The 26377-nt window shown below is 43.0% G+C and overlaps 1 protein-coding gene across 3 annotated transcripts in view; it reads right to left on the bottom strand.

Moving 5' to 3' along the window:
* Positions 1-5471: 5471 nt before the first annotated feature.
* ZBTB41 (zinc finger and BTB domain containing 41) overlaps positions 5472-26377 on the bottom strand; it is a 275820-nt gene continuing 254914 nt past the window's right edge. For all 3 annotated transcript variants that reach the window (XM_078644047.1, XM_078644054.1, XM_078644038.1), the window contains exons 10-11: positions 26190-26278; positions 5472-7077 (exon numbers count right to left, since the gene is read on the bottom strand). In XM_078644047.1, coding sequence (XP_078500173.1) covers positions 6416-7077; positions 26190-26278 — 751 coding nt within the window. In that variant the 3' untranslated portion in view covers positions 5472-6415. The remainder of the gene's footprint in view (positions 7078-26189; positions 26279-26377) is intronic.

Genomic DNA, 26377 nt, shown 5'->3' with positions numbered 1-26377 from the left:
CAGTATTTTATTTCTCCTGCTCTTCGTTCTTAACCCGTTTACATTCCAAGAGAGTATTTTGATGGTTTTATTCATGGTCCCCATTAACTCTCCTCTGTGCGCACTTTACCTTGTTTATTTGAAATCTCCATTTTAGTTTCTCTTTCTGCTCCAACATATGAGGATTTTTTTTATTTTTTTTTTCCCTATTTTGCGCCCCACCCTTTTCCTTTTCGTGATTTTTTTTTCCGTTTTCTTTTTTCTGTTTGTGTAATACCCTCCCCGGGGAAGCCTCCTTCTTCTTTTCTTCGGTTATCTTCATAACCCATTGTGCCCCCCTGCCCCGTGATTTAAAATTACGTATAAAAACAATTTATAGCCTTATACTTCTGTGCTCTTTAGTTTTGATCCGTATTATGTATTTCAAGAATTTTCTTTTCATTTACTCGGTGGTTCTTCGGTTCTTCTCTGATCCTTCATAAGTTCAATGAATGATTTGACTTCTTCGGGTTCTTTCATATTTCTCATCTTGTTCCGCCACATTATTCTAAGAGATGGTGGAAATTTCATTTGTACCGTGGCTCCTAGCTATTGCAGTTCTGGCATTAAATTTCCAAGCTCCCATTGTCTAGTTTGTGAAGCCTTCGACATGTCAGATCTTATTCTGAAAGACCAGTCTTCTTTGTTGAAACTGCCTTTTTTCAATGCTTCTCCCAATATCTTATCTTTTAGCAGATATGTTTTGAAATTGACAAGTATTCTCCTCGGGGTTTTTCTCTCCTTATTTTTTCCGTACGGGTCTCTATGTGCTCTCTGTATGTCTTCTTGTAGGAGTGTCTCATCTGTCCATGGGAAGTATTCTGCCAACAGTGCTACTACAAATTTTTTCATGTCCGATCCCTCTTTACCTTCCGGAATATTCAAGATCCTGATGTTATTCTTTCTTGCCTGGTTTTCCAATGATTCCATTTTGTCATTTATTATTTTGCTTTCTTGTCTCAGAGAATTTATCTCTTTCCAATTTCTTTCCACCTTTTTGTCCAAAGCGGCGACTTCAGTTTCTACTAGTGTTACTCTATCGCCCAGAGCATTTAATTTGTTATCCATCTTTTCGCAGGCTTCCTGAATTTTATCTTGTTTTGCTTCAGAGATTGCGAATTTTTCTTTCATATCTAGCCATATTTTTTCAAGTAGCTCCTCTGTTGTTTGAGGGTTCTGATGCTCTTTTTGCCCCGACACATGTTCTATTATATCTTGAGTCATCCCTGTGTGGTTCTGCTTTTCACCCCCTTCTGCCATATGGAGTTCTTGGTGCTTTATTTTCTTTTTTTGCTTGTCTTTCCCCCAAAAATCTTCCAAACAATTAAATTCAGCTCTGCCTTTGTTCTTACTTCTACTCTCCTCTTTTGCAGTAAGTTGAGAGCCTGCGCTTGTTTCCGACTGTCTCTTTGAAATCTCAGCTGTAGTTGACAATAGTGATGGAACTAATGTTGCGTTAGGAGGGAGACCTTGTTCTTCTGAGTCCACAGGTGTTTGATTGTGTAATGAACACTGAGCCTGCTTGTGGTCCTGAGTGTCTTCTTGCTGTTGCTGTTGCTGTTGTAGTTTGAAATAAGATCTTAGAGAAGGTGTGATTTTTATTTTGGTTTTAGTTTGAGACAGGGATAGTGTGTTATCCTTAAGGGTTGGTAGCCCTTCTTCACGAGCTGTCTTGCTGTATTCCTTACTCTGTTTTTTGAGTTTCTTTTTTTTTGACTCTCTTGGGGATATTCCCTTAGGGAACTGCTCTTGTTTCAAATAGTTTCTATTTCGCAGGCTATAAGTGGATATAATTCGTGCCCCTTGTGATTTTAAAGCCTGTCCTCTTTGAGCTCTCACTTTTGCCTCTTCTGCCTCTTCAGATTGGGGGGGGATCTTCGAGCTTCTGTTATGTTTTTTATCGCCCTCCTCTGTTAGGTTTGATTGGCTTATAAACTCACTCATAGGCTGTCTCCTTATGCTGAATCTTAATTTATCAGTTTGTGAGTTTGGTAGGTTTGGTATGCTCTGGATTATAATTGCATCAGTAAAGCATAAAGACACACGTGGCAAAATGAATCTGTCTTTCTTTAAACAGTCCAGGATTGAACCTTCATCAAAACCAAAATCCTTTTTAAGAGCCTCAATTTCACTATGGAGTTGTACCCCCCTCTGGTCAAAATATTTCTCGTTTTGAGTACAGTTATTCTGAATGTCCGCTAGTAACCCCTCTTTCATGTGATCTAATTTGACTATTAGGCGCTTCTGACTCGCGCTTTTACCTTCGTTTTGAGTGTGTTTTTCCAGAGTGAGCAGGCGATTGTCTGTGCTGACTCTGCCGCCTCCGCCTCTGCTGACTCTGCTGCTCACTCCCCGGAATTGGAAGTTCAATCTTCCGACTACTCGGCAACAGCGTGACCTCGCTCCAGCAGCTGCCGCCCAGAGACCCCGGCAGTGATTCGGCTCCTCCTTCCGCTGTGAACCGCAGCTCGTGTTTTCCTTCTCCTGTACCTCGGATGCAGAACGTCGGCAATCGACCATAGCGCGGTCTTCAAGTAAGGTCCTCTCACCGTTCTTTAACGTATTCTAAGTTTTGCTCAATAAATCATAGAGCACAAGTTCTTAAAGTTTCTGCCATTTCGGCCGGCTTCTTACTCAGTAAATCACGGGGTGAGGAGCGCTCCGACTGAGCGTCCTACCCAGCCGCCATCTTCCCCCAGAACCAAAAATGTCTAGACTTTTTTTTTTACAGAGGCAGGATATGTCCGGATTTTGTGGAGGAGGGATGGCACCTTGGGCTAGGAAAGGTTTTCATTTGAAGTCAACGTGAGGTGCAGTTGTCACAGTTCAATTATGCCTAGAAGATTTTAGTACTAGTACAATTTTGTAGTACAGCAGAGACACATGCAAGTGTGTCTAAGACTCTGATCAACCAAACATGGGACATGGCTTGAAACTCAGGTATACATTCAAATATTAGTCCAGCAAATAATAGGGCAGGTATCTGATGTCAATTTCCACGTTAGGAGTAGTGTTATGTACATGGCTATGGTTAGTGATTGAAGAGTCAAGGTGAAGAATCAAGCATATACAAGTAAAGTTTAAAATTGATAGCACTCCCTTAACACCAGGTGACCTGCATTTTGTCACTGAATGTCTAAGGTTTTTTTGTTAGCCAAAGGTATTTTTAATTCTAAGCAGGTAACCGGACATCTCCTAGAAGTTATATGTCAAAGACAAGCGTGTGCCTAGGTTAAATGCCTTCTATTCTCTCTACACTTCTGGTAAGAGTTCAACGCTCATCTGCTGAAGCAACAACTTGTTGCCGAGTTAACCACCCGACTATCAGACTCCAAAAGAAGAGAATCCTGCCCTTTTTGAGTTTTTATTTAACACCGCTACACTAACCACATTTACGTTCAGCAATAGTTGACCAAAGTGACATTTCAGGGTATCATCTGCAGGAGAATTTGCAACTGGATCCTCTATCATTCCCTTCAGAGATGCAAAATCTGTGCAACATGTGCAGCTGAACAAGACATCAAAGTGTAGCCGACCAGACCTAAATGAAATTAGGAATACATTTTCTGTGCACTTGATGCTCAGGAAACAAGATTGCTAAAAACAAAATCTCCTGGAAAAGAACGGCAACTTACTTTTTGTGGCAGACGTCTCAGACTGATCAGTAAGTTTCTTACTTCTTAGAAAGTGGAAAACTCATAATTAGGTGAGAATCTTAGCAATTTTTGCCTGCATTACATTATTTTTTTATTTGGGCATCCTTGCTACATTCAATTAATGACAGATGTGTTACTTTAACTAGAGCCCCTTCTCCAAAAAGCCTACATGCACAGAAAACTATAAATTACTTTAATTTTGACTGATTTTAATTATAGTATTTTTCCAACTGTATTGAGGTGTTTGCTTTAATTTTTGAACTTCATAACTTATGGGGCGTATTTTGAGACTGGTTTGCTGCCACAAAATCAAAATCTTTGTAGATGTAGGGCACATCTTTTTGGCCACTGATGGGCTTTGAGCCTTAGCACTTCTCGGTCCTGTAGTACCTGGCCATGAAAGGAAAACTTACAATAGTGATATCGTTTTGTGGCTTTGTAACGCTGTAAATAACAGGCATAGCCATTAAGAAACTTATGAATACTGGATTCAGAAGCCATCTTCAAAACAGCCGCCATTTATAAACTGCAGCTTTGTCCTTGAGGAGAGCGGACACATGATTGGGATTCCTCCTCTATGATCAAGGTCTACAGACTATTGTACTGTTGAGGCACATTTAATGGTGATGAGGGACACTATCAAATGACAGTAATCATTGGTAATGGGTTAACAACTCAACAGGGAGAGCTTTTTCTACTGTTCTAGTCACATTCCTAAACAATAAATAGTGGCCACTTTCAAACAGACATGGGGTATTCCTCAAAGCATAAAAGACTATGTCTTCATAACACCAACCACAACATTGGCCTCTTGTCCAGCTACAATGGGTGTGGTAATTGGCTTCTCTAGTGGAAGTGGGCATTACTATAGGCAATGCTAAGCAAACACTTTCAAGAGCATCTTGCCATGGGCCACTGAAACACTAACATCCATGCATGGGTAAGGGATGGCCAACCTCAAGGCGCTAAAAACTGTATCACTTACTGGAATCCTGCAAACATTCTATATTGTGGAATGGCAGAACTATCTTGGACTTTATCTACTTCTGTGATCCCACAGGTTAACAATTTGACTCCCTCCCCCCCCCTTCTTATTGTGACTTTTTTCTGCAGAGTGGGCAGGCGGCAGACAATCCACATTGGCACAGCTGGAACTCGCCATGACCTTCCAGAAGAAAGAAAAAAGGAAAAGAAAGAAAATACATTTATGATGGTTGAAAACCAAGGTCTCCTGAGGAAAAGCAAAAAACCAAAGAGACGTTTGAAGCAGATGAAAATTAAGAATATGAAAATTGGAGTTTTGATTTTAAACACAAGAGCAGAACCAAACACAGTCAGTGATAAGAGATCCTCGTAGAATGTCAGTTAAATGGTAACTGAGGTTCAGCATTTTCGGAGCCTCCTGTTTCAACAGAGTCTGGTATTTTTAAATGCACATGCCACTGCTCAATAGTGACGTATTTTACAAAATATTGAAACTTGTTCGGAGGACCTCTCTCATGCTGGCAATTTACTAAGCCGGTGACTCTCGGATGCATCCCGTATTGGAGAACCTAGTTCAACAGTCACAGCCAAAGGCACGCCAACAATATAAGGAAAAGCGATGAGTGATGTGCTCTTTGCCATTGATTTGAAGGAGAATAAATGCACTGTACTTAAAAGGGTTCGCTTTACCCCTAATAAGTACGTACTTCAAAACTCTGTATCAAGTTTTATATAACTGAAAAAACATTCATAATCCGAAACTGTAAAACAAGTCAATTTTCAAGTATCTTCTTTTGAAAATGAAGGCACCCGTTGAAAATCGGAAACAATCCATTTATAGAGTGTGAGATCAAACCAGACATGAAAAGGTGTACAGGTCAAAAAGTCTGAGGATTAAGGTTTTCTTGCAGGAAGACACGCGAAAAACAATCAAGATTCTGAGACACGTTTAACACAACTTACATAGAACCTATAAAAAATGTAAGCAGTCACGATGAGTAAGGTTTGTGATTTGCTTTTTTTGGCATAATCTTACACCTGAATCACCCCGAAAAATTCACCTACCCTAGGCTAGAGCAGGGGTCTTCAAACTGGGAGGAGGGCCCCCGTAGAGGGGCCTCAGGTGATCCCCGGGGAGCTCCAGGCTCTGGCCAAAAGAAGCATTATGCTCTGTAATGGGCCATCACTAACATCTTTTGTCATTTATATCCTAGCTGGGAGTATGTGTCAAAAGGGAAGAGACTCCAAATATTCTTCAAACCCCGAGCCACACACTGTGGATACTTTTAAGAGATACAATTTAATAGAATAAATTCTGAGGGGGGCCAGATTATTATTTTTTTTCCACTGGGCATTAAAGTTTGAAGACCACTGCCCTAGAGCAAGTTGTCGTAATTTAGTGGTAACATAGAATGATGTTCAACAAACAGGTTCACGGACAGAAATCTCTCTAAAAGGCATTTGCATATATGATCAAAATATCCAGCACTCAATACTGAATTCACATGCCAAAAAAATCAAAAGAAATGGTAAACTCGATTAAAAATTCATTTAAAATATGAACTATGTGCTTTAACTATTACATGTTACAATCTTTTGTGGCAATCTGATTTCATACAGAAAAAATAAATGTGACAAGACCTTAAATTTACAAAAAAAAACATTTTATGAGTTAAAAGGGAACACGTTTCAAACCCTTGAAGTCTTGGCATACTTCTGAATTCCTGGAGATAAAGGATGCCTGGAATTCTTCCTCCTTATCGTGAATGGTGAGTGGAATTTGAAATATTTTGCACAGCAGCTGATGTATCCAGCCCCAATAAAGATCCCAAATATGACTGGTCTCTAGGATCTAGCATTTGTTCTGGTTGAACTGGATGAACAATATTAACTGGTTGGGGAACAAGGGCATATTTTTCTAAGAACGACAAGTCAGTTGCTCGTTGATAGTCTGTTGGCGGGGGTTGAGGAGGCAAGACGCTGTGTGGAGGTGGGAGAGGAGTTGTGTGTTGTAGAAGATCAGCCTGCACGTCGGGCATCTCGACTGTCACCAGAGTAACTGGAACACATCCTTCTGGGGAGACAGTTTGCAACATGTTTTTGGTTTCAGCTTGGTAATCTTTGGGCTGTTCCATGTAGTGCTTATTTTCAGGATGGTAAGCTTTGCCATCAGAAGCAAATTGTACTGGCATAGATTCCAGCTTTCCTCTTTCTGTGGAAGAAAAATCCCCCTCATCTGCGGATTTGAAACCGTGGACATGGTCAATGTGATACTTCAGCTTGTCCTTCCGTTTGAATGTCGCGTTGCAGTTTTGACAGTTGAAAGGACGAGCATCAGAATGAATAACCTGGTGCTTTGTTAAAGTCTTCTTAATTCGGAAAGACTGATTACAAACATGACATTTGTATGGTTTCTCGCCTGCGGGGGAAATATATATAAAGCAAGAAAGGTTAGAACCAATTATTTAGTTTTTTAAAAGAAGCAATTTTACATACTGAATGAGTAGGACCAGCTAAAACACTCTTGTTTATACATTTCTCTATTAATTGCTACATAGCTGTTTTAGGAAAAATACAGGCATAAGGAGACAAGCCTCGAATGTAAGCAATGGATCAGGGACGGTTATAGGTTTGCGGGGCCCCGGACCAAAAGGGAATGTGCGAGGCCCTTCTAATTTACATAAGTGCCACAGCCCAGGAAGCTGCTTTGTGCAGACTCCTCCTGGGGCGCAGCTCCTCCTCCCAGCCTCATACAAGCTCCTCTTTTACAGCTCCTATTGGGCTGAAGATGTGAGAATTGCTTGTGGGCTGAAAGTTAAAACTGTGGGGGTGCTAAAATGCTGGACAATTGCCATCCCGCAGTGTCTCTGAATGGTCTCCTTGCAATTGGGACAAGAGGAAGTGTCTCCCTCCCCTAGGCCTCCTGACACCATCCCTGAGATGCCCGGGGAGGGGGGGGGCCTCCAATGGACCCTAACTGTAGGGATGGATTCATGGATTGCCATGGAAACAACAGGACACACCACTGGTGCGGGACCCCATGCTGGTGGGCTGAGTGCGAGGCCCTGGACACCTGCCCACACTGCTCATGCCTAGCGCCGGCCCTGCAATGGATTACGATGGGTAAGCAAAGAATGCTAGAAAGATGAACAAGCACAGAATGATTAATCACCTTAAATAGTAACTATTGTAGTGCTCAAGCTATCTATATTCAAACGTTGTTGGAAAATCATGTGGAAGGTGGTCCCAGCGAATATACCAGAACTTCTAGAAGTGAAATGAAAGGTGAATATGCACATCGGAGGGCTGTTTGGTTAAATGCAGACACACGCACACATCCACCTCACAATATGACTACATTGGCATCACCTGTCCTTAGTTGCTGTATGCTTTAACCCATCAAATCCTCAGAAACAGACAAGTAGGTTCTCTGTACTTATAGAATTGCTTGCACTGGTGATAAAACTTGTCAGCGGCAGGAGATGAAAGATTAAAAAATACAGAGTTCTAAGAAAATCAAACTCACCTTTTTGAATTTCTGGATTAATCTTGAATATAATCTTGGAGGAAACTGGTGAACCTATTCCAGCATTTACTACAGAATATTCTGTGAGATTTAGAACCATTGCGAGGGGCTGTGGGACACTGTGCTATCCTAATGAAATAATATTATTATTTGTTTTGTAGAGCGCATGGCTGCCCTAAGGCTTCCCAGCGCTTAGAGACATGTAGCTGGTTGAATAGACAATAAAGACTTTACCTAAATAGCCATGTTTTATTTGTTTTGCGGAACTGCAATTCGTTGTCCAGTGTCTGACTGGAAATATTCACTGTTATGGTGGTGGTGAAGGAATTTGCTTCCATTACCTCTTTTTTTGCAACATATAAAAGTCTTTATTTGCAGATTCATTTAAAAAAGATTTTCGCCAATTGATAAAAAGGGGATAAATACCGTTGTCTTGTATATGCTGGGTAAGCAAGTTTTATTTTAGCAACACTGGATGCATGGCAATGATTTCAATGACCAGGCTTCTCTTTGCTGCATGCCGCCATCACACACACACCATGTGAAACTGATCCTACACGGTAAGCATGCGTGATTAAGCCACAAGGCACATTTGACTTTAGCAGCACCCTTTAAATTGATAACTCAATTGGAATAGGTCATCTCACATCAGCGTGATAGGAGTGTGCAAGAATGATGTAGAATAGTTTCGAATTTTAATTCCCCCCCCCCTCCCAATAAATCACGATTGCCATCCAGTTTCAACGAGGTCAGGAAGGTTGAAGATCTTTCACTCTTCTCAGAGGTTAAACAGCAATGGTGAGAGACAGTCAAGGTAGATTCCGCTGTTACAGAATAAACTGGGCCTCAATGTGGCCCAACACCTGAAGAGTATAAAAGAGGATGCCGATCTGACTGAGAGCAACCACATCTGATCTTCACAATAAACTAATCAACTACCAATAAACTAAGCAACCATCAAAAATGGGCGTAGCTTCTTCAACACCAGTTGAAGCATGGGCAGAATATTTTACATCCTCAGTTTTTGTTTTTTGTCAGACAGATTTGCCAAACAGTTCAGCTTTGACGTTGTAGGGTTACCAGTGATTCCAGATGGGGATTCTCATCCTTTTTAGGTCTCAGCCTACCATACAGCACAGCTGTGTGGTTTGCAAAAGACATCTTGGGGAGTTTAGGTCGCAGACTATCATCCAGCGCAGCTGTGTGGTTTGTAAAGACACCTAGAGGATTTCCATAAAGTTGACCTAGGAACATATTCTGCCAGCCCCTTGCCATTGTCTTTTGGTTTGTAACTCAAGTTTTCTAGCTTCCCGTCTGCTGGCTTTATTTGCTTTAGGCTGACAAGGGTCAGTTCGTCTTGCCCGATGAGAAAACCATGTTCCACTAACTCATTTTCTGTCAACAGGCCTTAAAATCTTTTTCTTAACTCGTCACATTTGCTGGGTAGTCAAAGACCGAGGTCAATGTCAAGCTGTGTTTTGTGGGAGCCTGTTTATTTTGATTTCAGCTGACTTCAAAGTGACAGTTTATAGGAAAGAGGAATGAAGCATACTTTTTCCATGGGAATAGCTTGAGCCCTTTCTAGGTCTTGCCTAGCGAACGCAGCGCATGCGCTGCTTGGCAAGACTCTATTGTCAGTTTGGAGCGCGAAGGGAGACAAACCATGTGCGAGCAAGGACCGGCGAGGTGCGCGCGCATGGCGTCTCCTCACGCGCTCCCATTGCGTGCTTTGCAATGGCGCACGCTCCTCGCAGCCTGCTTGTTTGTGCCCAGGAGCAGGCTGCCTGTGCTGACTTCATATGTTAAGTACCACTTTGCTGATACTTCGTGTTAAACTGGTTTATTTTTATTTTGGTTTGAACAGAAGAATAAATTACATCTGCCGCGGGGACCCAGTAGGCTGGAATAATCATTAATATCCTTTCTCGTCGGCTCCGTGGAAAAGTGTACACACTGAAATGAACACCTGGCCTGCTCAACCCGTTGCCTCTTGTTCCATCTCTCGCATTTCTATGGTACTTTTTAATTAGTGCAGCCCCGTAACACACTGCAATTCCGAAGGTGCTTTTCTGCAAAATGCTGGGTTTTCATGCTTACCAGTCAGGGTAGCGTCGGATAACAGTTGATTTGTTTTGTGGATATTCTGCGAGGTGCATGGGGTGAGCCTATTTAGTTTATAGAGCGTGATCCAAATTTTGAGGCACAGTGAGTGAGCACTGACAGTGCCACCCGCTCTGTACTTTCACATATGCGAGTGGCTGTCCACCGACAGACTGGTGCGATTGTGCAAAACCCAGAGTAGCGCTCTATAGCTTGCTTTTTCTCACCCAAATCTAGCACTAAACAGTGAAAACGTACGTTTTAGCATTCATGTTGGACGATTTAAACATTTTGTTAAAATGTAATAATAAAGATTACGCTTCGTGTGCCTTTGAAAGTAAAGGCCAGGGCCTAGAGACAGCTTTGGCAATATCCCAGCCTTATGTTTTCCAAAATAATAATAAAAAAAAAAAATACGTCATATACATACAGCAACTTTCGGCAAGTCATTTGTCAGTTCAAGTGTCATTCGCATTTTGCTTCCAGCCACCCCAACATACAGAAGGGGGCAATGAAAAGCCCACTTCGCTTACAGGTTCTGCACTTTGAACGATACATTTTGCCTGCTCAGACTTGCACAGCCACTTGAACAGGAGTGCATTTCAGGAAAAAGCCAAGTATGCCCGAGCTGGTAGACCACTTCTTTATTTTTTATAAATGTGCCCCTTTCTTTTGCATTTGCTTGGAAATGTCAAAATGTTGACATTTTTTAGAATTAAAAAGCCATATAAAATCACAAGAAATTCAGCTCCACTCTCTTATAATTGTATGTATGGAATTCAGCTACGAGTCTCACCTTAACCACAATGGTGTCAGTAACAGCCATAGCTGTCCCCATCTGAGTTACAAGATTCACAGTTCACTCAAGCACATAACCTGAAGAAAACAGCTGAGATGTTCTGGTGAAAGTGCAGGGAGAGATGCAAAATGTGGCATTCTGGTACAAAATCATGGATTCTCTAGTTAAAAAATAATAATAAAACACCTTCATTACCCTCTTCCCCCTCCCCCTCCTTTCCCACTCCCACTCCCACTCCCACTCCCCCTACCCCTCCCCCGACCTGGACACTCCAATGCTGGAGGTATTTTTAGGTCGAGCCTGTAACAGCGCGCATGCGCTGTTCTGGCGAAGACTTCATGTAGGGGGTTTCAAAACTAACCAAAGAATTGCATATCGCTCGTGCTTTTTGTTTTGGCCCACACTATTGGCCTATGCTTTTGTCTTTCTAACAAAGACAGCCCGCAATTGGCCAAAGGCGGGCGGGCGCATTGCTCCACCCACGGCCTATTGGTGTCGGTTACCAGCACGGCCGCCATGTGGTTTCAATTATCGTGCACAGACACGGGCACGATAATTGAAACCAGATGTCTTGCTGTGGCGCGCACGCGTGCACCACTCGCAGGCTTGTTTTTCTTCTGACTGCTATCATTGTGTTTTCAAAGATATCACATATGTCCCATTCCTTTAATGAGCTGATATTATTGGCTAACACCCCCAAATGGGGTCACGCCACAAATACTAACATTGATTGTTTTTTCCCTCTTCTTCCCACTGTCCAATTTGCTATGCTCATCATTTTGACCATTTTAGAATTCATTGCAAAATGCTAATATTATATTTTTAAATTTAACATGCTGCTTCCACATGAAGAAGTCCGAAGAAAAAATGACTTCTGTATTCACATCGCTGCGATTGTTGTGTCCTTGAACTGAATTCTGCCTTTCGTATTTTTTACGCTGGCGGTTTCTACCTTGAACGCCCTGCCCTGCTCACTGATGGCAATGACAATTTGATCTGGCATCTGAGTTTTACTTCACTGAAGTCCCTGAAATTTAGGTGATTTAAAAAAAAAAAACACAAGCCAGCACTGTTAAACTCACAAGGTTGAAGATTCTATTTTTTCAACGGGAAGTAAATATTCATTGGAAAACAAACTTTCAGCATTACTTGCAAGCTCCCGGAGGATTGTCGCCATGTTTTACAGATGATGCGGTTCTGCGTTAATCACCATTTGCCTTTCTAAGGAGTTTGCTTTCACCATCTAGGAGCTTCGAAGCGTTTTAAAAATAATTTCTTATTATGAACCAAACTCACGGATAATATTTTACTGACCCGAATAGCTGAAAGGTTACGTCATTCAAGACTTGGCTATAACCAGTTTAATGTGAATGCACCAGATTTCAGCAGCAGGCGCCTAAACCTGCTCAGCAGTCTCATCCAGTTTCTAGAATCCAAAGTTGGCACCATCACATAAATAGAGCTATTTTTGTGGGTGAGCGAGATCCTGTTAATTGTAGTGTTTTCCTTTCGAAAAAGGTTGTAATGCTACACACTACAAGGCAATAGTGTTGTGTTGCCCTTAGGAAGGTCTTGAAGCGCTATCGGCGTCTGACATTTTCGCAAATTGGTCTGCACATGAAGGTTCCGGGTGGGTTTGTTGTTTTGTAGGAAAAACACTTCAATGTATTTAAGATCCTTCGGATTTGTGTGAAAACACCCTAGGTTTCTGTTAAATCTTTTAAATGGAGCACCCACATGCTGAGATGATAGCGAGTAGAAAACGATCTGAGTGTGTAAATGCACACCCTTACATAGTTGGTACGTGTTCTCAGGCCACCTTGTATTTCAATATTGGCTCTATGGCCAATGTGAGGGCGGCAGACCAGAGCTCCTTTTCACAGCTCTGTCTTTCTGCATTACTTTCCCTTGCAGACTTGGCTTTCACTCAGGGCACAAGTCCTAAACAAGCATTTGCAATGCAATAGGTCTTGCATTTACGCAAGTTTGAGCTATTGACATTGTATATGACAATGCCTTTAATTTAGGTTTTGGTTTTTAAAACATAAATAAAAGACATTGTCATTTACAATGCCAATAGCTTAAATTTGTGTAAATGCGAGATCTATTGCATTGCAAATGCTTGTTTTAATTTTATTTTAGACATAGCCATCCCAAAAGGTATCTCGTTCTTCATCTGCACAAAACTTCTCTTCTTTGGTGAGTCTATTTAAATTGTTAAACTGCCTTTTTAGGAAGAAAGTACAAAACCGCATTTCAGTTTCAGCCTAACATGTGGTGATCTTGGGCAATTTACACTGTTTATGGCACATTCACTGTCAAGCACAGGATAAGCTATTTTCACAGGAAAGAGCCAGGCACATTGTGACACAATTGAACAATGCTTGCTTTTCACTTTGACATGTAAAGATATGCTTAATTTATGTCAACTGGGGCAACTCGTTTTGGAGTTGGTTAAGTTTAAAGGGACTTTTTATGAAAGCTTGTGTGTTTATGTTTACTTACACAATAATTATGTATTCCATCCGCAGCTGTGCCTTTTTCAAGATGCATACATTACTGGGTAAACACGTTTTCCTCATATGTCCTAGCAGGCACTAGGGCCAAGATTTAAATGGTGGACAGGAGCAGTGGCACAGGGGCAAATAGCTCTAGGAAACCCAATGAACACCAACTATTGCTATATGCTACTACTAAGCAAGCAGTCACAAGAGCAGTAACCGTGCAGGCACAAGAGGCCTTTTTTGAATGGTGCAGCAGGTGAAATGGCCCAGGGGTCAAAAGGACTAGGAAACCAACTGAACAGCAATTATTTCTATATTTGACTACTAAACAAGCAGTCGCAATTGCAGTTACCTTGCAGGCACAAGGGCCATGGTTTGAAAAGTGCAGCAGGTGCAGTGGCACAGGCACCAAAACCTCTAGGAAACCAACTGAACACCGACTATTGCTATATGTTACTACTAAGCAAGCAGTAAAAAGCGCAGTTACATTACAGGCACTAACGCCTCAGTTTGAATGGTGCAGTGGCACCGGAATCAAAAGTCTTAGGAAACCCAATGAACACCGATTATTGGTATATGTTACTACTAAGAAATCAGTCACAAATGCAGTTACCTTGCAGGTACTGGGGCCATGACTTGGATGGTGCAGCAGGTGCAATGGCACAGGGGTCAAAAGGTCTAAACCCACTGAACACCGATTATTGATATATTTTACTACTAACAAGCAGTCAGGAGTGCTTTTTAGGTCTCGCCTGAGCCAACGCGCTTGCGCATTGCTCCGGCGAGATTATAGTAAGCGGAAAAGAACAGTCTACCAAAACGGCTGTGGATCGCATACAGTTCATGTGATCTATGCGCGTGCACACCTAATGCCAGCCACATAACACACCACCATTTGTCTGTGAGTCGGCATCAGACTTCAAAGGCTGCCGCTCCCCCCTCCCCCCCGCCTGCACATCGCGCACCACCATTTGTCTGTGCCTCGGCATCAGACTTCAAAGGCTGCCGCTCCCCCCCCCTGCCACAGCAATGCAGTAGCCTTGCTCCTCAAACGCTGTTGCTGTGTTGCCATCTCTCTAGGGACACTCAGCTTTAAAACACTCGACTTGCTAGCTGCAATGCTACATCCGCTATGCTTTGCCTTTAGACACGTTGATCCCTCACAGACTGTGCTGACTCTGCCCCTCCTGATTCTGAAACTGACCAACGCAGTCACCACGCAGTCTCTTCTCTCTGTCTTATGATGTCTGCCCTGCCACCATTTACTTCGGACCCTCACACCTCCTCACCCTCACACCGCCTCACCCTCACACCGCCTCACCCTCACACACCCTCACACATCCTCACTCACCCTCACCCACCCTCACTCACCTCACACCCTCACAACCCCCTCACCCTCACACACCACATCACTCAGGAACACCACCACATCACTCAGGAACACCACCACATCACTCAGTGACACCACCACATCACTCAGGGACACCACCACATCACTCAGGGACACCACCACATCACTCAGGGACACCACCACATCACTCAGGGACACCACCACATCACTCAGGGGCACCACCACATCACTCAGGGACACCATCACATCACTCAGGAACACCACCACCACATCCCTCAGGAACACCACCACATCCCTCAGGAACACCACCACATCCCTCAGGAACACCACCACATCCCTCAGGGACACCAGCACATCACTCAGGGACACCAGCACATCACTCAGGGACACCACCACATCACTCAGGGACACCACCACATCACTTAGAGACACCACCACATCACTCAGGGGCCCCACCACATCACTCTAATACACCACCACATCACTCAGCCCAACCATATCCTCACTCAGCACCACAACAGCACTGTCCTTGCTTGCTACCAACAAGCATTGCCATAGCAAATAGGACTCGCATTAGGGAAGTGTAAGCTATTAGCTTTGTGAATAACAATGCTATTAATTTATATATTTTCAAAGCCAACACATATTAAAAAAATGTGTCACTTACAATACCAATAGCTCACACTTTCCTAAAGCGAGACCTATTGCATTGCAAATGCTTGTTTTGGTTCTTCTGTAACAACTGCACCAAAAGTAACACATAGCCCAAAGCATCACTGTACTAAAAGGTGTAACCCGTTGGACTTTTCTGTCTACCTACAACTTATGTTACATTCAGCACATTTATATGGCGCATTTTCACGGTTTTTGAATGGTCCTAAAATGATTCAGAATATGGGCACACTAATACCATAGCGAGCGCATTCACCATTCTATAATATTAGCACTTTATCAGTTGTAAAGACTACATAAATACTTATAGCTTACCACATGCCATTCCATACCAACCATTGGCAAAGACAATAGGTCTGGCCTATGCGAGATCTATTGGCTTTGCCAATGTTTTTTTAGCCATATTATACAGCAGCGCTAGCTTTAGTGCAACATAACTCAAAATAAAAAAGTGATATAATATGGACAACGTTGTCTGCGTCATACAGCTTTTTTTACATTACTTTCAGCCATTTGCACCATAGGTAAAAACATTAGCAAAGCAATAAATTTCACATAGGCAAGACTTATTGGCTTTGCCAATGCCTCGTGCAAGGTCAATAGTACTTTTCTTGATGGGCTGGTGTTCTTTATCTAGCACTTCATAGGTGAGGCTATAGCTCTTTGATTTTCATCCGTTTACTTGGTACCTTTTTAGAATGCATGGTATAATGTTGTTTATAAAAGAGATGAAGGAGTGAGAGAACAAGGGTATTAATGAGTTAGAGAGATAGGTGAGTTTAGGATAGATTAGCAGTAAAATAAAAACTTACAGAGAGGTTGAACGAGGATGAGGTAGTCGGAAAGATTGGTAAGGTTTTAAAGTGATGTAGACAGAGGCATGTAGAGAGAGGGAGAGTAGAGGGGTACACTGAGGATTGGAGTATAGACAAGTGAGTTTGAGAGAGGCGAACAGGTGAGAAAGTGAAAAATGAATACGAGATGCAAGGCAGAGACAGGGTCAAACCAATAAGATATAGTTAGGCCGGTCAAGTAAGAGTAACGACACAGAGGGAGAAGTATAGAGAAACGGGTGACAGCAGAAATAGAACAGGTGCAGAGAGAAAAGCAGTCGGACAGGTTAAGTAGAGAAATACTTAGGGTGGATAGAGAGAGAGAAAGTGGGTGAGGTAGGTAAAGACAGTTGCGATGGAGAGATGTATTGAGAGAGTTGGAGTGGTGAGTTTATATAGAGAAGGGAGTGCAGAGAAGTCAGCAAGCGACAGAAGGTAAAGATAGAGAAAAGAGTAAGATAGTGAGGCTGATAGGCAACAAATACCGAAAGAAATTAAGAGTTTAGGCGATATAAAAGAGAAATGTGAGGGAGAGAAATGAGGCAGAGGTGTGAAGTAGCAAGTGGTGTGAAGTAGCAAGTGGTGCGGCAGAAGGACAGCCGAGCTAGAGGTAGAGACATGTGAGGTGAAGAGAGAGAGAGCGCTGGAGAGATGAGAAAAAAAAGAGGCAAAATGAAAACAGAGCAGGGAGGCACAGAGAAAGATCTGATTTAGAGCGTGGTGTTAGAAAGATAGAAAAGTAGAGGTTGGCACAGAGTGGTAGGAAAAGAGGTGTGGCTGTGGAATAGAGATGAGGTAGAAATGTATATTGAAAAAGGTTTGGTAATGCAGAGAGAGGGTGTATATACATGGAGATGTAGATGGGCAGAGTGAAAGAAGTAAAGAAACGGGTTAGGAAGAATAGCTGACCAGACGTAAGGGGAGAGAGAAAAATATTTTTTCTAGGTCGAAACTTACCATAAGCACAGCTGTCTGGTTGGAAAGGCATATTGGGAACATGCTGAAAGCTTACCTAGGAATGCATTCTACCCATTGATTACCATAGGCTTTATGTTTTGTAACTCACATTTGTTTGCATTGGGTTTGTTGACTTAATTTGTTTTAGGCCATCTAGCTACCTTTTTTTCTTTGCTGGGGAGCATAGCCTCTTTACACGCACTCTGGCTGCCTCCTTGTATCCTTCCATGAGTACTCGATTTCCAGGAACTCGTTTTTTTTTTTTGCGAGGCACTTGTTGAGAGTGCGTGTTTTTTAACTTGTCTCCCTTTTATACTAGTTCACGAAGCAGCTGCTGCATCTCAGTGAGTTGTGATAAAGTACTGTGTTTGTTTGAAAATGTTCCCTGCCTCCTAGTGCATTGCTACTCCTCTGTCGACACAGATGATTTACTATCCAACTCACCACTCGAGGCAAGCCACTGCAAGTTTCCGTCCACTATCACACACGCATGTGACCATACTGGAGTTCACAAGGAGAATGAGCAATAAAGAGCCCTTTAACTTTAGCTTTTAACTTGGCACATTCAAAGACAGAGGCCAAATGGCACGCTGCATCTTCTAACAAACTGGTGTTTATCCTTTTAAAAGGGAGGTAGGTGTTTGCTTTTCTCTCTGCGACTGCAAAATGAAAGGATTTATAAGGTGAACTATGCAACACGCTTGCTGGGCACAGGGAGTGTGAAATAAAAGGCTGCAGGATGTTTCTTTTTGTTCTAGCAACAATGAAAATTTAAACACCTGTAAATAAACAGTACAAATATTTCTGAATATATTAGCAGTTGGGAAAGCACAAAGGAGGGACATTTTTGTTATGTAATTCTGAAGTGTGTTAGAAACAAAGATTTTAAAAGAAACAAAACAAATCAATACACACGGTAATATACAAGTTAAATATTAGCTGAAACCAGATTTCCACATATCGTTTTTGTGCAGCACAGTTTTTGCAACACTGTGCTCTAAAACGTCTAACATACATTTACAACTCTCCTTCTTAATACTTTCGTTACACTTTTTCTTTGTGTTGCGCATGGATTTTTCACAATTTCATGACTTCAGTAATGTAACATTAATGACCCAGCGATGTGGAATTCCTATAGCTCTACGTCCGGGGCATATTGTTTGGGGTCAAGGGCAACACATTTTAATGTGTATTTTGTCCTTGGGACAAGTAGGCCCAGGCCCCTACAGCACAACCCCTTTGCCTGCCAGTTTACAGTACCACATCATGGATCAGGGAAAAGCATTGCCTGCAGTTAGGGTAATATTTGTATCCATGTGTTAATACTGTTCAAACTTGTATTTATAGTTCATTAATTCAAAGGCTTTATTATTGAGGTGAGCTCTCTAAGTAAAGGTTGTAAGCTCGGACTGCACTACTGACAGTAGTTAGAGTTGTACATACGTTTTCAATGTTTAGTAATATGAGGCTATGTATACTGCCCCCAGAATGCTCTATGATTAGATGCAAATATTTGCAGAAGCTTGAAAGCAAGATTGATGATTCTTTCCTTTCAAAATAAAATGTTCACAAAAAAAGCAAAAACATTTCGCTAAACGAATGAAAACATTTAGGCACCATTTCTTAGCTTCATCATTTAGTAAAATGTGTTGATGTACACTAGTATTTCCCAAAAATATTCATAATGGAAAATCAGTGTAACCAATTTTAATAAGATTATGGGAAACATAAAAATAAACAAGCATTGGTCAGAAATTATTGGTCAGCCTTTTGGTTTTGTCAATGCATGACTGTTTTTGGCATGGTTTTTGTAAAACCTTATTTGCGTGGGAGCTGACAGGCCCTCACCATTTTAACAAACATTGGCAAAAGCAAAATAAATGTGGGTCTCAAAAAGTACACACTGCTCAGTAGTTCCTGGCACTGAACAAAACTACTCTGTGTCGATATGTTCCTTGTGACAGAACAAAATGCTGTCACTCACAGTGAAGCTAGCCGATAGACAGAGAGAGAGAGAGAGAGAACATTTTAATAAACACAAAAGGTCGCACCAGACCAAATTAGGGGCCCAATTATTAAATAAATTGCACCCATGTCCTTCGATTAAGTGCAGATATATGACTTTCGTGAATTTACAAGACTTTACAGAAGTAGGCCAAGAAATAGTACTCCTAGAAAATATTTGTGAACTGCGTTTTAGCGAAAATCTGAGTGTTTGCAAGTTTACTTTCCCTCCAACCACTTTTTTCCCAACCCTGGAAAAAGTTTTATGTCTGCCATTGTCAGGAGTAAATTTCTAACCTTTCGCAGTATGGGAAAAGATTAGAGAAGAGTTGGTGAGAACCCCTAAAACATGCAAGTCAGTAGGTTTGCACAGACTCAAAAGTGCACTCCAATCCTGGAACTGTTGCTTACCATTCATTATCTTCAGCCCCAGCATGTAGATCTGATGAAACGTGGCAACATACGGGAATTGCTAGTATTCAAACCCTACTATGGAAGGAGCCCTTGTATAATGAGAGAGGCTATTTTAGAGCTCCTATATAATGAGATTGCTGCCATAATTTGTAGCCGCATTATATGGCACAAAAGGGACAGCTGGATTTTGTTACAGGACAAGTAGATTTATGAAATAACCTGCCCATGAACAAGTAGATATTTGATCAAATTCCACACCCCTGATGACCGCACCCCCACTTTGAAAACTGTTCCACTACTGCTGCATGCCAACAGCAAAAATTTCATTTGTACATGAGCCCTTATTGGCACACTTCTTTTCGAGAAATTAGTTTCTGTGCATGTCTTGAAGGAAGTATTGTAGTGGTAATTTAAATACAATTTGCTAAAATATCTGGCATACACGTCTCAGCTTTTATTTCAATATTAAGTGTGAACACACAAGTGCTGAAAAAGACTAGTCTTCATTGATGAATAACAAATTACTTACCTTTTGTAATGCCTTCTCTGGTAGAGACTCTATCCAGCCACGGATTCCTCACCTTGAAATATTCCCATGACATCAGACTGAATCCAGAAACTGTTGACAAGCTGAAGCCCTGTGTGTCAGCAGGTGGCATTGTTCAGCTCCATGTGGCGTTGTGGGCATATGACCCAGAACTGGCGTGCATGGTGCCTATATAGGCCCCACACCAGCATGCTGACGTCAGTTTCTTTTCATGACTTTACATGCCAGAAGAGAGGAGCCACGAGGAACACTTATCATTAGTGTGTGAAACTAGAGCCCTTAAGAGGGTAAATCATTAACACTCAAATCTGCTCCCATGGTGGTGAGGATCTGTATGGAATCTGCGGCTAGACAGAGTCTCTACCAGATAAGTTGATACCAAAGGAAAGCAACTTATTTATCTAATACAGACTTCTAGCCACAGATTTCTTACCTTAAAATAGATACCCAAGCAATACCTCCCCGGAGATGGGGCTGCAATATGGCTTAGACTAAAAAGTCTTTTAGGACCGAACGGACAAAGTGAACTCCATGTTGGACCTGACTGTCCAGGCAGTAATTCTTTATAAAAGTGTGCTAGGAAGCCCACGTTGCAGCCTTGCAGTGGTCACTGCCTTGGCTCTGTGAGCACGCAAACCCTCAAGGGGTTCTTTTTGTCCAATGCTTAGCAGATTTTGATGTAGAACACTATCCATCGCAAGTTGATCCACTTCTGCACCACCTTACATCCCTTAGTTCCGACATACCCCACGAAGAGTTGATCATCAACCCAGAACTCACAAGTGCGCTCTTTGGGTCCAGTCGGTGGAGTCTCTCCTTTTCTTTAGAGGGGTGAGATGGAGAGTAAATTGTAGGCAGAGTTAAGGACTGGCCTGAATGGAAAAGAATTAGTACCTTCAGTAAGAAGGATGCTCTAGTTTGAAGAAATAGTTTGTCTGGTATGGAGGATTTTCAGAGAGTGCTCGTAACTCACAGACCCTCTAGGCCGTATGTTGTTATCAGCACCTAAAAAGGCAGTTTGATGGTTAAAAGTCTCAGTGGGCTGTTGTGGAGTGGCTCAAAGGGAGTTCACATAAGAATCATAAGAACCACGTTGAGATTCCACTGGGGCATAATAAAAGGTTCTGATAGGAACATATGTTGGAGACTTTTCAGGAGCCTATGCACAATAGGGGATTTGAAAAGGGATGGCCAATGTGGCAACCACAGAAATGCCGAAATGGCAGAAAGATAACCTTTTAACATACTCAAAGCATAGCCCTGCTGGGCCAAGGAAAGAAAGAAAAGAATAACTTGAGAAAGGGGTGAAGACAGAGGATCTTGACAAACCTGGTTGTTAAAATAACACTGCATCACAAGCAGGATGCAGGAGGCCATGAATCCCAGCAGCCTCAAAGTCAGTCTCATCCAAATCCAGGATAGAGGCTCTAACATCAGTATCGGAACCTGAATATCCGGAACCTGCCGCTCGGGAGTATAGGCTCAAAACTGCACTGTGTCCAGAATAGCTCTAAGGAAGGGGTCAGGTGGGACTTAGGCAGGCTGACAGTGAAGGCCAGAGAGTGCAGAAGCTTAACGATAGTCTGGAGGTGGGGGACAACTGCCTACAACAGCCAATCATTGAGATTGGGGAAGACTGGCACCTTTTTCTTTGGAGATGTGCTGCAACCACCGCCATCACCTTGGTGAACACCTGAGGGGCGCTGGTAAGGCCAAAGGGGAGCATGTCAAACTGATTGTGCTCTTCATGTACAGTGAACATGTATTGCCTGTGGGCAAGCAGTACGGGTATGTGAAAATATGCACCCTGAAAGTCCCAAGTACTATCCAGTCTCCTGGGTCCAGGGCAGACAGAACTTGAGCGAGTGTGAGCATTTTGAATTTCTCCTTAGAGCCTTAGAGAGTGCATTTCTAGAATAGGATGAAGGTCTCCATCCTTCTTTGGCTATTAAATGTGGCTGGAATAGCAACCACAACCTACTTATTATGTCGGCACCCTCACTAAGGCCCCTTTGGAAAAGAGAACTAACACTTTCTGGCCGAGTACGGAGAGATGGTCCTACTGTCAGCCTGTCGTAAGTGGGTGGCATGGGTGGAGGGGTGGTCACAAAGATGAGGGAGTAACCCCATTTGATGAGCTGCAAAACCCAACAGTCTGATGTTATTGACCCCCATGTTGTGCAGGTGATGGCGTATCCTGCCCCCCACTGGATGCCCATGATGGTGCCGGGGGAGTGGTGACTGGTCAGACTCATGACTAGCTGTCCCACGCGAGCTGTGGGAACAGTGTCCTCGGCCACAAAAAGGTTGGGAAACCTGCTGGCTGTGGTGGCTGGAAAGGTAGAGACATAGTTGAAAACCCTTTCCATGCCCATAAAAGGCCAGCTGGCGCACTGGGGTTGTCGAGGGGCCATGGAAAGGCCCAAGGTTATAGCCCTGCTGTCCTTAAAGCACTCCATCTCTTAGTCCACCTTCTCTCCAAACAAGTGGCAGCCATCAAAGCGCATGTCCATTAACAAGGCTTCAACGCCCTCCGAAAAGTCATTGATTCTCAACAAGTGGCATGGGGCTCAAGGGCAACCGACGATTAAATTGATCTGCCCAGCGAGTCTGTCATATCCAGACCACATCGTTTGGGCTGCATCTACCCCATCAGCAATTGCGTGAGAGAGTATGGCTCTGGTCTCCTCCAAGGCCATAGGCAGGACATGCACAACCAAGTCCCAGATTATATGGTTCTGGAGGTGGAAGCCAGGACTACCAAGCTCTCTGGGATGTGGTGCTGGGTGAGGAAACTGGGATCCACTGGGGTGGGCGATGTTGGTGGGCAATTGTCCTTTGCACGGGCGCCCCTGTGGAGGGGTTGGACCAGTTCCCATGCAGGATGCCAGTGAGGACCTCATTGACGGGGGAGGTATTCGGATGGGGTGACTCCTAGTTGAAGCAACTTCATCAAAACATTTGGCTTGGCTGCCACTGAAAACAACTGAAGGTCCAAGACCTCAGCTGCCCTCCTCACCACCATAGCGAACGAGGTACCCTCCTCCATAGCCACGGTAGGGGAAGAGACCAGGACAGTGTTTGGTGAAGTGTCCAGTCCACTGGCATCCGCCAGATACTCTCACCAGGCGTCCTTAAGGTCTTCGAAGTGCTGGTAACCATAAGGGTCCGCAGAAGCCTCCCATTCATCACCCAATCCAGGCCTGTCATAAGAATAAAATACTGTAAGATACTGACTCTGACACAGGGAGTCTGCCCTCGGTCAGCCCCGGAACCTGCGTGAGATGACGTCCATTAGGCTCTGCATCTGAGTCGGGATGATGATGAGGAGGTGCCTCTGATGCATGCTGGGTATTGGCAACGGGGAACATCAAGGTTGGTTGACCGAAGCTATTCCACATCCGTCACTGGATCCCCTGTGGTACGAATGCTGCAAAGGGCAAGAGCACGGACGGTAAACCAGTAGGGGCCCCTTTTGGACATAGGCACACCAGAGGAGCTGGGCTACCCAAATAAGAGGGGAATGGCTTCATAAAATTATTTTAGCTGAGCGGGGGTCGCTCCGGCTCCTGGATACTCTGGGAAGTGTAGAGACGGTGCAGGCTCCACCACAGAGCTTGGTATGGAGTACCGACGAACCTGCAACTCGTCCGAAGACTTGCATGGCAAATTCAAAGACCTCTTTGATGTCTTCTTTTTGTGGGATTTAGTAGATTTTTGCCATTGAGGACTGTAATGTGGTGGGGTCGGGCTGCAAGAAGCTTGAAGGATCACTCCCTCAGCGCCTTTGGATGTATGGTGTGGCAATCGTCACATGTCTTGGTGTCGTGATCGCACTCAACGCCAAACCAAGTAGTGGCCTGTCACATCTGGTGGTGATAGGCGCCACATGGTTTAAAACCTGTCTTTTTGGTGGACATCCTCACAACAGGAGACAAAGTCTTGAAAGAATATTTCACAAAAAGTAGAAAAAGTTCAGTCAAAAAGTGACTGAAGGTAGCTATCTCCGGAACTGCACTGAATGTTGTTGAAAGGAAAGAACTGATGTCAGCACGCTGGGATGGTGCCTACGTAGGCACCGTGCATTACACTTCCAGTGCAGACGACACGAGGCGAAGCCGAACTACGCCACCTACCAGTGCACAGCGGTGCTGTTTGTCCAATGTTTACAGATCCATTCGGATGCCTGGGGAATATTCTGCGGTAACAAATTAGATGCATATGTACAGATTACTGTATTACCATCTGTAATTCACATCCCAACAAAACATGATAAAGAAGGCTAATAGGACCTGCTGAAAACAGTGCAGGGGCACATGCAGAGGACTTTTCACAAGCATCTTAAAAATACACAGTCTCGACAAAGCAGAAGGTCTTTGTCAAAGAGTTTTTATAGCACTTGCTACCTTAACTGAGCATGTTTCTAAGCATTTCTAATGTTTACACATAGGAGACTAAAGGAATAAGGAGGCTGTGAGGCCAAAGATTCTATTTCATTCAAATTCAATAATGGAGTCACTTCCTTTGCACACTTGACTCTCTAAAGATAGTGATAGCAAGCAGAGATGTCTACCTCAGGGTGCGGTAGATGGACAATGACTTAAATATAGCAATGCACTGTATTGATAAATTTCTTTTCCAGACACTAAGGGCGTAATTTAGAGGGCAGTATGAAATGAAACCCTAAATATAAATTGCAGTCCAAACCATTTACATGTTAATCTCCACCTAGGCCCAACTCAAATCCACCTATCCGTTGCCCCACAACGGCTGGCATCAATGCAGCCCTTTGCCACACCACCGACCATACTTTCTGGCAACTGGTAAAATGTCTGTGAGTAGCCATGGCTTACAGTATCAATAAAAACCCCTGGCAAAGCCAATTAGTCCCAAAGGCGAAACCTATTGGTGTTGCCAAAGCTTGTTTAATTTAGTTGCCATCAACTGCCAGAGGGTGAAGGATGGGCAAGATGAGCATGTCAAGCTGACAAATTAAAAAAGAATCTATTTGTGTGCACACACATAACACTTTGTCCAGGGCCTCCGCCTTCCAGATGGCCGCTGGTAATTACGCTCTTTGCCTCCACCTAAAAGCGGATCTGGGTGAGAGGAATAGCAATGAGCGGCTCTATTGCCTCACTGTGTATGAGGACAGTAAAAGTCTGTGCAGACTCAGACATGAAGAGGTTGTTTGGGAGAAGATTGCTGGCAAGAGGTTCCAGGGCTGTGGTTTTCTCAATAGCCAAAGCTGAGGGATCATCTGAACTATCTTCTTCTTGGCAAATCAATGTCAAGGAACGAAGACAAAAAGTATTCTGTGCCTTTGGTGCATACTTGGTCTCCGTGGGCTGTTCGAAAAGAACCATCCATTTCCTAAGAATGCCCACTTTTAGTCTCTAATATTATCTAGGGCTCCAAGCCCAAAGAGCTCTTCCAAAAGATGAATGAAGTCTGACAGGAAAGAGTTTGGTCAGAGATGTAAAAGGGTAAATGCAGACAGTGACTGCCTGGAGTGGCATGCAATTGATTGATCTATCAATACGAATAGATGGTAAGATCTTACACCACTGTACTTCCTTTTGATTTAGATAACCAATTGGCCAATTGGGCAAGGTGAGCTGGATTCAGGTCTCTGGTTCTGGGAAGTATTATTCCGGTTAAAATTTTGTACATTAACCCACTTGGTACAGACCGTTTATTGATTAACCTAGGAGCCGACTGGGCAAATAAAATGTTGTACCTACAAATACAACTTAAACTATCAGTTAAAATGCATTGGCTTGCAGATTTTCTACAAATTAAAATTACATTGTATCAGGCTTACCAGAATGAGTCCTGAAGTGCATGTCCAGACTTGATTTTCCTTTACAAACCTTTTTGCATATCTCACACTGGTGAAATGTTGTTTTATATCTAAAAGTAAAGGAGAGAGATTCCCATAAAACATAGCTCAACAAGAGTTTCAAACAGCAAAGTGTAAGCACAAGCAATGGGCACACGGAATATATTACA

This window comes from Lissotriton helveticus, chromosome 1_1, assembly GCF_964261635.1.
Source record: "Lissotriton helveticus chromosome 1_1, aLisHel1.1, whole genome shotgun sequence".
In the NCBI taxonomy this organism is placed as follows: domain Eukaryota; kingdom Metazoa; phylum Chordata; class Amphibia; order Caudata; family Salamandridae; genus Lissotriton; species Lissotriton helveticus.
This window is presented reverse-complemented; position numbering and strand designations above follow the sequence as displayed.